General features: G+C 46.5%; 5 protein-coding genes across 5 annotated transcripts; 1 reads left to right on the top strand and 4 right to left on the bottom strand.

The window, feature by feature from the left end:
• Nucleotides 1-140: 140 nt before the first annotated feature.
• Nucleotides 141-326, bottom strand: F5891DRAFT_957342 (uncharacterized protein; the record flags this gene model as incomplete). Its single annotated transcript, XM_041375475.1, has 1 exon — nt 141-326. A coding segment is annotated over one exon (186 nt), but the record flags the coding sequence as incomplete, so codon positions are not given.
• A 1669-nt stretch (nt 327-1995) lies between these two features.
• F5891DRAFT_1049120 (uncharacterized protein) lies at nt 1996-2988 on the bottom strand. The gene is made up of 3 exons (XM_041362411.1): nt 2852-2988; nt 2486-2794; nt 1996-2437 (listed from the first exon to the last, which is right to left on the bottom strand). The coding sequence occupies exons 2-3, from the start codon at nt 2706-2708 to the stop codon at nt 2280-2282; spliced, it is 381 nt and encodes a 126-aa protein (XP_041222948.1). The 5' UTR covers nt 2709-2794; nt 2852-2988; the 3' UTR covers nt 1996-2279.
• An 854-nt stretch (nt 2989-3842) lies between these two features.
• On the bottom strand, nt 3843-5567 carry F5891DRAFT_535661 (kinase-like domain-containing protein). The gene is made up of 8 exons (XM_041372152.1): nt 5140-5567; nt 4961-5075; nt 4848-4910; nt 4609-4794; nt 4523-4553; nt 4431-4468; nt 4163-4372; nt 3843-4113 (listed from the first exon to the last, which is right to left on the bottom strand). The coding sequence occupies exons 1-8, from the start codon at nt 5259-5261 to the stop codon at nt 3898-3900; spliced, it is 981 nt and encodes a 326-aa protein (XP_041222949.1). The 5' UTR covers nt 5262-5567; the 3' UTR covers nt 3843-3897.
• A 2007-nt stretch (nt 5568-7574) lies between these two features.
• F5891DRAFT_1242827 (NAD(P)-binding protein) lies at nt 7575-9559 on the top strand (the record flags this gene model as incomplete). The annotated part of the gene is made up of 6 exons (XM_041369752.1): nt 7575-7614; nt 7667-7711; nt 7768-8133; nt 8274-8367; nt 8426-8541; nt 9055-9559. 6 exons carry the CDS (start codon nt 7575-7577, stop codon nt 9078-9080), a joined length of 687 nt encoding a protein of 228 aa, XP_041222950.1. The 3' UTR covers nt 9081-9559.
• On the bottom strand, nt 9560-10974 carry F5891DRAFT_535795 (uncharacterized protein). Its single transcript, XM_041372153.1, has 4 exons — nt 10881-10974; nt 10216-10817; nt 10032-10166; nt 9560-9976 (listed from the first exon to the last, which is right to left on the bottom strand). Exons 2-4 carry the CDS (start codon nt 10577-10579, stop codon nt 9708-9710), a joined length of 768 nt encoding a protein of 255 aa, XP_041222951.1. The 5' UTR covers nt 10580-10817; nt 10881-10974; the 3' UTR covers nt 9560-9707.
• Between the last annotated feature and the right edge of the window lie 1280 nt (nt 10975-12254).

The raw sequence follows: 12254 nt of genomic DNA on the forward strand, positions 1-12254 counted from the left end.
CAATTTGACTATATACTACTATTTTCATTCTGAACATGCCTTATTTCCATTTGCACCGACAATTTCACTTAGCCACTCTGTGGCGCCTTTGAGAAAATTCAGGACACCCAATTAACACTCCTTGTATTCATTTTCGTGCCTTAGCGCTGGCGCCAAGGCGGGTAAAGTGAGATAATAGCAGAAAATAACAGTGAGGTTTTACTGATGACTGGATCGCTCTTTATGACTTTCTTAATGCGAGTGAGAGGGAGTGGAGAATTCCTGTAACCTGGTGTCTCTGTATCCACTTGCTGCTGCCAAAATGAATGATTGAGAGGCTTCCCGGACTAGATGTATGGGGTGACATTACAGAGTAGGTGGGAGTTCAGATTATTAGTAACCTTAACCCTAGAGGCATGCTTAATTCTGATTAACTCTCCGTCTTTGGGACATTGGAAGGAGACACCGAGAAACTCTATTGGAAAGGTATCCATTATCTTTGGCATCCACAGATGTAGACGCCAATGATAAGGGATCACTTTACTAAAGATCAAAGGGGGAAGGGAATATATCTGTCGCATTGGTAGCACCATGAGGCCAGATCTTTATAGGTGCAGGGCAGTTGGGGTAATCACAAGAACAAAAACAATTACTAGGCTTTGTGAGATTCCTGCCTTTATATCTATGCTCAAGAGGCTGCTGACTGTAGAAACCAAGGCGCTACATTAATGACAGTATTTACCACGACTACAGCAATATGCCGTCAGCATCAACCTAATTCATGAACTGGTCAAGGTTCCGTTCCGACTCTGGAATTCAATGCCCTCAGCTGTAGTCCCAACAAATTGAGGATCTCCTAACCAGATGCAATACAAAGTGTACCGAATGGTAGTACGTATACATCTTTCTCAATGCTCTGATGGACAATTTGACTCGAGTCATTGCTAACGACTTTGTAATTAAGGGGGATGGTCACACCGATCTCGATCATCCCGGACAATTTCATTCCCATTGTGTTGCTATAAATAATTCTGTCCCAGGATTTCACTGGTTGTCGGACAAAGCTTAAGCTTTAAGTTTGACCGGCATGTCCAAGGTCGTACTAGCCTGCCATGACCATAAATATTCTGAATTCCATTAGGTTGGATGGCCTCAAGTGTGGTCGCAAAAGTAGTGAGGTACGTACCTCCTCATGTCCACCTAGAAGCTGGGCTCATCGAGATCAAGATTGCGATCATATCTTCTTGGTGTCTTGAGTACCTTGACTCGGATGCACGGTGCGTACACAGGGAATTTCACGTGCAAGAGGGACCTTATCTGCCCAACTGAAATGTAGATCTTCATAGATGAAATCTACGACGGCCTAGAGTACCGAGAACTCAAAACACATTTTTGGCATTGCCCGTTCCAAATCAGTCGGAATGGAATCTAGTGAATCAAAAGTCACGTACATTAAGCCATGCTTCTCTTCCATTGAAAGATCTGTAATATGATCACCGGATGACTTTACGTGTGCACGGGACTCCGGGCAGAAACACTGAGTTCAAGCCAGTGTTCTGCTGGTCAGTGTACGTTTATCAAAGTTAACGTACATTCAGCCGCGAACTTTCCCATGAATGCAAGTGAACTGAACTCGTGCAGTGCCAGATGTCCTGCTTGAATATTAGATAATCATATCTGATTGGACGATGAAGCAGGTTCAAAGTGCCGCAGTACACGGTGCGTCAACAATCGCAGAATGGATAGTACTCGCCTACTACTACTATAACATCTGGTAGCACTGCTCATTTATCTACTCGTCAAGAACATCATCAACTTGAGGAAAGTCTGGATCATCAATTTCCTCGGCATCTAAGTCAAGAAGCTCATATAACTCAAGCTCAGCATCCAAACCTCGAATAGCGACTTTATAAAAAGATCCCAACCATTCCTCCACACGAGAATAGTCGAGTAAGTCACTGATAGCAATGCGGGAGAATGAACCACCGGCACCGGCAGCACCAATGGGGACTGAGCGCATTGATTCTGTGGTGGAAATCTCCTCCTCCTCCTGAACAGCTCAGATAAGGTCTGTTGCAACATCACTTATCCCTCGCCTCTCGAAAGCGAGGCTGCGTGGCTCCCGTTCGCTGCTTTCTCCTGATAGATTGTCGCCAACTGCATGAACTACTTGAGTAGGCTCTGCTTTGTCAGTGGCCTCGGTGTCACAGTACCGGCGTTGAAGCCACTTCTTGACCACATCGTTGCGTACATGCTCTTCATGAACATACATCTTGAGTTCTGCCAGAAGGGTGAGTGTCTCAGTTGAGAGCCGATTGCACCATTTTGTATTCCAGCCGTGCTTGCGAACGGACATCCTCAGAGTGCAATGCACAATCACGCAAGTGACATAATAGTGTTGTCGGTCGACTGATTAACCAGGTGCGTTGGGGATCATTCGGGCCACTAGCCCAAACTAGTACATTAAGTTAGTAACAGAAAGCTATAAAACAAACTTGCGTACGAGTGCCTGCTATTGCCACTTCGTCCCTTGGTGCATCTCGCTGGCCCAAGTGTACCTGTTCCTCATCCATTGCCTGCTCATGCACAACACGTTGCTCATAGAGCCTTGCACACACTACCTTTGCCTTTCCACTGACCATCGAAGCTGGGTCTTTGACAGCATAACCTGGGTGCTCCACGAAGTGATCCCACCACCATCCTTGGTTTGATCTCTTGCCGATCTTCATGGTGTGTCAAAAGTCGGGAGTCCATCTTCGAGTTCTAAGCCTTAAAACGTACCCTTGAACCGAACACACGAAAACCATGCGTTTATGTGAGTAATGATATGTGAAGCGGCACGAGGATAATCAAATATTCTAGCATTGACCAGATATAGTATAGTTCGTTACAGTAGGACCAGGAAACTCCTGAAAGTTGTGTTCAGATGAACGTCGACGAAGTTCGCCAGCTTTCCCACGCAATCCGGTCAATGACCGTGAACTTGGTTCACTGACCGGCAAAACACTGGTTCAAGCGTATCATGGTGATTGAACGGGAATAGGCCAAGATGGCAAACACAGGTCAATAACGTGCCACCGATGCTGTGGGATGTACGACTGGAACAAATGTATACGACTTGGACAATTTGATAAATCACCACCAGATGTTGAAGGTAAAGCTTATCGATACAGCTGGTCGGTCCAGTTCACCCCTCTCCGTGACTATTGCTGAACTGAATTGCAGGTCTGGATTAGGCACCGAAGGGACGGTCTCAGACAAGGAAGCTCGAAACATTTTGAAGAAGCTTCTTCGAACTCTGACGGAGCAAGGCAACGTTCATCTCATCATGTACTGTGTGCGGGGTGGGAAGAACACTCAGACACTCCGCTGGAACTACGAGTTAATCCGTTTCCAAGTCAAGAGCAATGTTTCAATTGACCTTGTCATCATATTTGGAATTTTATCGACCACAGATGGAAGACTGGTGGAAGGTGACTGACCCGTATATATGTCATTTCAGCTTATGTAGATGGCCAAATAAAATATGTTCATATTGCCATTCATGTGTGACCAACACAACCAGGCAATACAGCAAGCCTTGAAGCTCGAAGTGTGACGGTTGAATCATGGATTCCCAAGGTTGGTTCTTCCAAATCGACGAATTTAATTTGCACGGAACCCCAAGAAGTCGATGGCCATACTTGTTTGATAGGATGGAAGGCCGTCGCAGTAGACGGCAAACACTAGCGGACGATCAGAAAACGGACAACGTGGATGAGCATATGGAATTTAACGGTGAGGTAAGAGATAAGATCCGCAACGTATGAGTAACGCGATATACAACGAGGATCAGTATGAGTAACCAAAACGTTCGACAATACTGTGCGGTGTCCAACTCGTGAGCGTTGATTACATGCGAAGACCGTAAGCCCTGGGTTAACGCATAGCATCTCTATAGTGAGACATCAAATCTCGGACATCAGCAATAGGAGGTCGTTGTGATGACTCAACCCAGCATTGCTCGATAAAGTTCCAGTGACAATCCTCGATGGCAGGGATGTCTGGACGCTTGGGCTTGACACCTTTGAGGATGGCCACGACTACCTGGTGATCACTGCGAATGTTACAGTACGGCTGCTTGCCCGATAAAACCTGGCACAAATGAGAACAAGAGCACCGCAAATACACGTTGTCGACAGACCTGGTATGCGATGCATCCAAATGAATAAATGTCACTCTCTGGTTTTGGTGAGCTAGATATATCCTCGGTGTCCGGAACCTCGAAGAGCTCAGGCGCCGACCATCGTACGTTACTCCTGATGTAAGAGGTCCCGTTCAGGTCGGAACATGTAGTCAAGAGCCCATAGTCTGCTACAATAGCTCTTCCTTCGCTATTGATGAGCACATTGCTCTAAGAGGAAACGGAGACGTGAGCAGCGTCACAAATCTGCATACCACAGTTTGCTTACACCTGTGAGATCCGCATGAACTACACCCTTAGAGTGGACTATGCATATACTGTCAGCTTATCTTAATGCAATGCAAAAATGACATGGCATACGATATTGAAGACCATCAGCTACATCAGCAAGCTGTTACAGCGCTCGTGAGTTGTGGTGCAGCTAAGGATCATTGAGGAAGACTTACCAAACCGAACTTGTGAGCCCCGGAGAGACTGTCATAGTTTCTACCAAGATACGTGCTCAAGGATCCGTTGGTCATCCATGGAAATACGATAGCTGGTACTGGACCAAATCCGTAGGTAATCCCGTACAAGGAAAGAATGTTATCATGACGCAGTAGTTTCCACTTGCAGAAGTCGTCCATTAACCTCTGCAAATATTTTCATATCATTAGAGCGCGTGTTCTACATCATGTCGGCGCACCTCGTTGACGATTTTCTTGAAACTGTCATCCTGAATTTCGATCCTGACGCATTTAACCGCCACCTTAAAACTTATCATCAGATGTCAGAATTTACTACGAAATTCGTACCAACCTCCACGTTATTATCTTTGTCTGAGACCATACATTTCCATACGTCACCGAAACTGCCCTGGGCAGTAGCATAAGCCAAGTCCTTCACGACCTTCGCAGTAAGGTCGACCGGGCGTCTAAATCAGTTGAGTTTTTTGGCAAATGAGTCAGCTTCATTCAAGGTAAAGCCCGTCTACTCACTCATTATCATTGGAGCCTACATCCAGGTGTGTCGCGCCCGACGTCTCTGTTTCCGGTTGGACTTGCCGCCATTTCCTAGGCAGCACACTCAGGCTGAAAATCCACGCGGAAAGAGTATTCATCTGTCGTCCTGGCAACGTAATGAGGTCGAAATCTTATAGGCACGGGGCAGCTGGGAATGACCACAGAACGAGAATAAATACTAGACTTTGTGAGATTCCTGCCTTTATATCGACGTTCAAGAGGCTGCTGGCTGTAGAAACCAAGGCGCTACATTGATGAGAGTGTTTACCACGACTACAGGAATATGCCGTGGCAGGAACGTAAAATGGTCGCACCGCTGTCTTGTGTAGTGCATCACGTACTACTGCTTCCCGTTGTAGGCTACGTTCGAAATTCTTGAACTGCTCAAAGTTCCTTAATTAGTCTCAGCTGTGTCCTGTACAGTATCAGAATGCACAATGTCCCACAGACTCTGAACTTCCATGCTCTCGGCTATGGTCCCAACGAATTGAGGATCTCCTGACCAAATGGAATTCAATGCTCCGGTGCTCGCGCAGTAACGTTGACTGTATCATAAAATTGCGGTGTCGATCAACGATATGCCATACTTACAGCTAATTATCCGAGTACAATCATGATGGAATCCTCGTTCCTCAGGAGTGCAGAAAATCGAGGTAAGTTCCTAATGATACAGGAAGCAATACACGTACTTGAAGCATAATTTCTACATAGGTTGATATCACATCGCCTTGGCCCTTGATCATGAGAATTATTACCACTGCAGCAAACGCACTTCGTCAATAGCCACACTTTCTTTGATTACTGGCTAGTTGTAACTTGATTTCTTCGATGGAATGTAGTTAGCTAACACTTTTATGATGGAGCGACATACATACCTTCAAGTTCAGGTCCTCAATTTTCGGTGTCACCACAGTGGAACGAACACGCAAGCTTCAACTTTTCTTGAAAATACTTCAGACACTCCAATTTCGGGCAACGTCACTTGGAGTATCTCCCATCAGCTCTCCGCCCACTCGAATCTAAACGATCCAACAAGCTGGTGAGACTTCAGCCAGACACTACGGCAGCAACGCTGACTTGATTCAGAATTGATAACTTGACAGATTTAACTGGCCAACTAGATCGCACGCCACTTCTTTCGGAGGCCTGGGGGACATCTGGCGATTTACATGGGACAGGAATGGTAGCATCATCGTAGTGAGTGCGTCCCGATTTTCATGTTCGAGTCTGATAAAGTCACAGGTAGCTGTGAAGTCAATCAGGAATCAAGCACTAGATGAAGAGGATGCCAAGAGAAAAATTAGGGTGCGTCAATGTGCTCCGTACAATTCAATGTTATTTATTGGTTGTTATAGAGGCTTCGCCCTGAGCTCAAGCTTTGGTCGAGACTTACACGACACATCGTCCCACTGTACCAGGCTTTGGCCAATTCGTTGCCTTGGTTTGCCCCTGGTATGACAACGGATTGCTTTCAGGTTCTCCGGAATCCCATGATCAAACCGTGTCCACAATCATTCGTTTCCAACTGGTATGTCTTGCATGATCTGTCTCAAAACGTACTGATGCCTTCGTAGCTCAGTCATATTTCTGCGGGTCTTCAACACAGTAAGTGACTTGCTTAGCTTTGCAGCATATTTGATAATTGTTCTTTGTCTCAGTTCACCCGTGCTCTACTGTTCAGGGCGATCTTACTAGGGTGGAGTCCGTGGGCATGTCTTATTTCACGTCCACCCTGGATGGCACTCTGCGGTGAATAGCACCCGAACTTCTTGTTGCGCAATCATGATCTCGATGGATACTGGGGTGGGTATTAGGGGAGGCGTAAGGTAGCTGCGTGAGCTCATTTAACTTCACTATTATTAATAAATTGCAACCAGCGGCTATCAAAAATGTCGTCAAGTTCAAACTGCAGCATTGCCCGGTACGATTGGGACAAACGCCACGACAAATCGAGCTTGGGTGCCGCAATCAACGTTAACGTCGCACTTCAGATTGCACTCCATCAAGTCTAATTATACTGTTTACAACTATTCTAGGCTAACCCCAGGTGCAAACAAACGTTTCCGTGTGTAGCCTGGAACACTTGACGTGATTCTTGTTCTCGATACCAGTGTTTTTGAGACAGAATTATCAGTAAGTGGAAAAACACGACGACCGGCCCGAGGTCTATCAAGATTGATGACGGGAGTTACTTCTCTAGACATGCACAGGAGCGACACCGTGACAATACAGCTCCACGCTCGTTTCCGTCAACTGAAGAACACACGCGTCGACGGATGTGCTTGCGAACGCATACTGCGGCTTCTCGCTTGGCGTCGGTGACCCTTCGGCTTGGGAAACGCAAATTCGTGGATTAACCAAAATAATTCAACTTAGCCTGACCTCGTTTCCTCGTTAATCAGAGTCAGACAATGGATTTAGGGCTGAAAAACATTCATGTCCTTGTAACAGGTTCAGTCATTCCCTCGTCAGCTTGTTCATGATTTCATCACCCACGTTCCAGGCGCAAGCGGAGGCATTAGCCCTGAGACCGTCAAACTCTGCCTGTGTGATTCCATTGTCTTTGTGCCTTCAGAGATGTGACTGATATCATTTTCTTTCCAGCCCTCGATGCAAACGTGACTACACATCACAACTCTAACTCCAAACCCATCCAGAATCTCCAAGTCAACTTCCCTGCACTCCAATGCGCACAGGCAGACCTCTCCTCTGAGTCTGCCGTAAAGAGTATGTTCGATGCCCTCTCAGGGACACCGTTCGGCCCTGTGGCAGTAATTGTGGTCAACCATGGCATATGGTCGCCCCAGGACGTACCTATCGTCGATATGACAATTGAATCATGGGACCACACGATTAGTGCGAACCTCACCTCAAACTTCGTGGTCTGCCGTGAGTTCTTGCGCCACTTGCGTGCAGCAACAGAAAGCGTAAAAGATAGGGCTGCAATTGTGCTCATCGGGAGCACATCAGGTGAATATGGCGAAGCGAATCACGGCGATTATACTATCAGCTAGAGTAGTGAGTTTTTGTGCTTGTCGTGAATCAGTTATGTGCTGAGCACGGATATTGACGACGACGCTCAAAAGCAAAATTGTGAAGATCGCACCGAGGACGGGTGAATTGTATTGCACCTGGATGGGTTCCGACACCAATGGTACAAGAAGCACTGAATGATCCGGCCGTCAGCGGACCTTTATTAGCCGCGTAAGTCACGGTCATTTTCTTCACGTATCTACTTAGCGTGGCTTATTTTGTACGACAGCACTCCGTTGAAAAAATTTGGGACACCTCTGGACGTTGCAAACCAAATAGTGGTAGTGTCTTCATCGGTGGTCTCGGGACATGTAACCGGGCAAGTGATCTTCGTAGAAGGCGGTTGTGCAGGGGACATCTGAACAACTACTATAAGTGAGTGAAATGCAGGGTTGTGGTTCGTACCAATACAGCATGATGAAAGCAAGTAGGCAGCAGACACGTGAGGTATATGCTGTGAGCTCTGCAGTACGAAGATTCGTGTGAGGCAGAAGGTTCAAGTTACTAGACAAAGGGTTGAAGGAGGGTCATACACCCCGAAACAACCCAGGAATCTTGTAACGACTGGCCGTGTTCGCACCTTCCCCATGCCACCTAGAAGTCGGGCTCAGCATTACAAACCGAGTCTTTGCACAAGTATAAGTTGGGTTCATGTAAAATGAGCTTACTATGATGAATGTTCTAGATCATCTGATCGTCGTCGCAGTCGACGTCCATGATCGAGCTAAGATTCAATGAGATCAAGATTGCGATTGACAAAATAATGCACGACACATATGGAGAATTCACACGCTAGTTTTGAAGAGGGACCTCATCTGCCCAGCCGAAACGTATGTTTTCACCACTCAATTCCACTAGTTTTAATGAATCTCTGTGAAGAGTAGCCATCGTTGGCAGGCCACATCTCCGAGGGCATTGCCCTCTGCGGAAAAGCAGGTTCTGGTTGCGAGAAGAATTCAAAAGGCACGGATAAGGGGATGCGGACCAATGGGAATAAACGCCGCTGAGTTGCTACTCTTACCTCCTGGACCTCCACTGGAGGAGTGTGTTGAAATCATAACCCGGGATATACCGGTGATAGGGCACATACTAGGCACCCACAGTAAATATTGGGGCCGACGTCGACGCGGACTGACCTGGAAAACAGATGTATCAGTGATCAATACGCTTCCTACCGTTGACCCCCTCCCCCGTACTCCGCAACCAGGGCACTAACCATTTCCCACTACTCACATATCCTGCAATACCCACACGCTGTTCGGTGCTCTTAGCATTCAACGAAACAAATCCATTGCCGAACACGTTTTCCGTTTCAAATGAGAAACGGAACCGAGCGGTCACCAAACGGGCCCGAATTTCGTCACTCCGCATCGATTCATACCAGTAAGAATGGCAAGACTCGAGCATGCCTTTTAGTCTCGGATGGATGTCGGACTCGTTCGGACGAGTCTGAACCTGTCTTTTTATTTCCTATTGTAACTCCCTTAAAAACACTTGACGTTACAAACAATCTAGGATATCCCACATCCGGTCCGAAGGATATGTTCCTTCATCAGATTCGGGCGCTTGAATCCCTGTCCGCAGCCTGCACAAACAGCCTTAATCTTCCCTTCGTGCACCTCGTCAATGTGCCGAGACAAGTTATCCTTGTTGACAAGTGTTGAACATCCGTCCTTGGTGCATTTTACTTTATCTTTTACTTGGCTAACCTGCACAACAGGAACAAAAAGTTGCGCAGCGGGCTTATAGATGTAATTGGAGGTGCTACAGAGCGATAAATCTAGAAATAGATTGTAAGTGTTTCAAGAAAAAGTTGCAAATGATAGCAAATTCACCAAGGTGAGCATCCACATTCTCTGATGACGATTCCATGACACGCGGATCACAGAATGTCGGAAAGCCTTCAGGGTACATGCTGCGCTGAGGCCTCACGTAGCCAGAAACACTGCGGTTGTTGTGGGGCAATAGACCTATACACGGTAAGCATTTAAAAGAAGGATTGTGAATACAGCAGCTCACCTTCGGGAGAACCTGTGCCCTCTGCCATCGTTCCCAAGACCCCAAACGATGTTTCATGGGATGCAGGCTGTGACATGAAGCAGCAGTCAAGCAAAGATACAGACGGTGGAATAGCATTCAAGCTATCAAGTCCAGCTTGGGAGTCGATAGCCGAATCCTCCATTGTGACATGGTAGTTGTCCAGGATATCCATAAAGAGGCTGCGAATCTCTTGGATTTCCTCGTGCACACGACGCTCTAACCTGTTAAGGCGGTTGAGGTACCGGAGACATGACTGCAGGACTAGTCTCGTCGAATGTTGGTCAGGGGCCTGCCCTGGCCGTGAGGACGAGGGGTTTTTTAGTGTTGATGTGTATAAATCCATGGTGCGTTCACGTCCTTGTCTATGATGCAGTAGGCGAGTGCGAATGCGGGAAGAATACTTGTGAAAGTTGGGAGACTGAACACAAAATATACGGCTTTTATATCAATGCCCATGCCCCCCCTGGCAGGCGTAACATGGACCAGATGATTATGTGGATTTACCGCACGTGGGAAAGTGGCAAAAGAAGTGTTGACACGTACGCAAGGTAATGGCGCTTGACCTTTGTATTTGCCTGCCCCTGAAAAGCAGATATATGAAATGGAAATGAACGCCATTTCGTTAGAGGGAATGTCTCACTAACGCGATTCGAAAAAAACCAACAGAAGCTTTTACGACGTTATGATCTGCTATCGTATCGATAAGGCAGGACTTGATGCCAGTATAATCTGTTGTGCATCTACAAGAGAAAAGATACTGATACTGAACCTAGACGGGCACATGAGAAGAAAATCGGATCTTCAGATATGAAAAGGCGCTAACTTATTACTAAAAAAAACCGTAAGGTCCCAACGGTTCGGTGTGCAACCATCTGTTTCGTTTCGTTTCAAACCATTAATCATTTGATTTCATTTCACCCGTTTCCTTCTTTATTTTGAGGTACGCCCTCCAGCAACATTGCTCAGCCGTTGCAGACATTGAATTATATCTTGTGGCGCGCAGTGACAAATATTGTGTAGTTCTGACTCACTTCTAATCCTTATGTTGTCTAAACCTTGCATGTATTTAATTAGTTTGGGATGATTTCAGTTTGTGGTGTGCGCACCAAAACCCCTGTATTATACTTGTATGACCCTTATAATCCTCGTGTTTTCTGAGTGTAGCATGCGGTTCTGTAGTGTATTATTTATTTATTCCTTTGAATAATTTCAAATGTCGTCTGAACACTGATCAGAAACCAGTCATTTACACCCAGGCCTGTGATCATATTCACCAGTCACTTGGGTTGAATATCAATGAAACGAAACGGACGGTTGCCGAACAGTTGAACTTCGCGCTAGTGCGGCAATTTCCGTTGATCTCGTTCGGTGATGTTGAACTTGCCGCACGTGGGAAAGGGGCAAAAGAAACTCCAGGGAATGGGGCCGTGTGGATGGGCCCGAAGGTCTCCAGATATGAAAAGACGCTAATTCACCGTTGAATCAGCCCGAGCGGATCTCGCCCCCGAACAATCGATTAATCAATATAGCGCTTTGATTCCGCTCGAATAAGATCTTGTGGTGCTTAAAGCGGTGTTACCCGTAAAATTAGTCACTTCCTTGCCACTTGAATCACCTGCTCTAGGTGTTTCAATTTCCAAGTTCCAACCCCCAAGTCTGGTGTACTACATGTAATGTTGCGAACAGAACAAAACTTTCAATTATGCGCCTTCCCCGAAATTTCACTGACCTGTATAATCCATATGTCATTCACAGGAGACAGATTGGACGCGCATAGTACTTCCGCAGCCCTGAACACGTTCCTCACACAACCAGGTAGGGGTTGGCACATGCCTTGGAGTGTGATATATTGATAACCGAATCATGCAAGTTGGTCTCTCTGTATACATCAAATCTCGGACATCAGCGATAGGGGGTTGCTATGATGACTGAACCCAAAAGTGCTCTAGTGACAATCGTTAACGGCATGGATTGCTTCGGCTTGGCACCCCGTGAGGACGAGGACGGCCAGAACCACC

This window comes from Suillus fuscotomentosus, assembly GCF_016647785.1.
Source record: "Suillus fuscotomentosus strain FC203 chromosome Unknown F5891scaffold_47, whole genome shotgun sequence".
NCBI classification, from domain to species: Eukaryota; Fungi; Basidiomycota; class Agaricomycetes; order Boletales; family Suillaceae; genus Suillus; species Suillus fuscotomentosus.

Bases quoted from the DNA above. Each gene is read 5' to 3' on its own strand.
- F5891DRAFT_1049120 (XM_041362411.1), bottom strand. From the start codon at position 2,708: ATGAAGATCGGCAAGAGATCAAACCAAGGATGGTGGTGGGATCACTTC. The intron at 2,438-2,485 runs CTCGTACGCAAG...AACTTAATGTAC, and splicing joins CGAAGTGGCAATAGCAGGCA to TAGTTTGGGCTAGTGGCCCG.
- F5891DRAFT_535795 (XM_041372153.1), bottom strand. From the start codon at position 10,579: ATGGATTTATACACATCAACACTAAAAAACCCCTCGTCCTCACGGCCA. The intron at 10,167-10,215 runs GTGAGCTGCTGT...TACCGTGTATAG, and splicing joins GGGCACAGGTTCTCCCGAAG to GTCTATTGCCCCACAACAAC. The intron at 9,977-10,031 runs GTGAATTTGCTA...ATCTATTTCTAG, and splicing joins GAATGTGGATGCTCACCTTG to ATTTATCGCTCTGTAGCACC.
- F5891DRAFT_535661 (XM_041372152.1), bottom strand. From the start codon at position 5,261: ATGAATACTCTTTCCGCGTGGATTTTCAGCCTGAGTGTGCTGCCTAGG. The intron at 4,373-4,430 runs GTAAGCAAACTG...GTTTCCTCTTAG, and splicing joins TTCATGCGGATCTCACAGGT to AGCAATGTGCTCATCAATAG. The intron at 4,114-4,162 runs GTCTGTCGACAA...CATTTGTGCCAG, and splicing joins TTGGATGCATCGCATACCAG to GTTTTATCGGGCAAGCAGCC.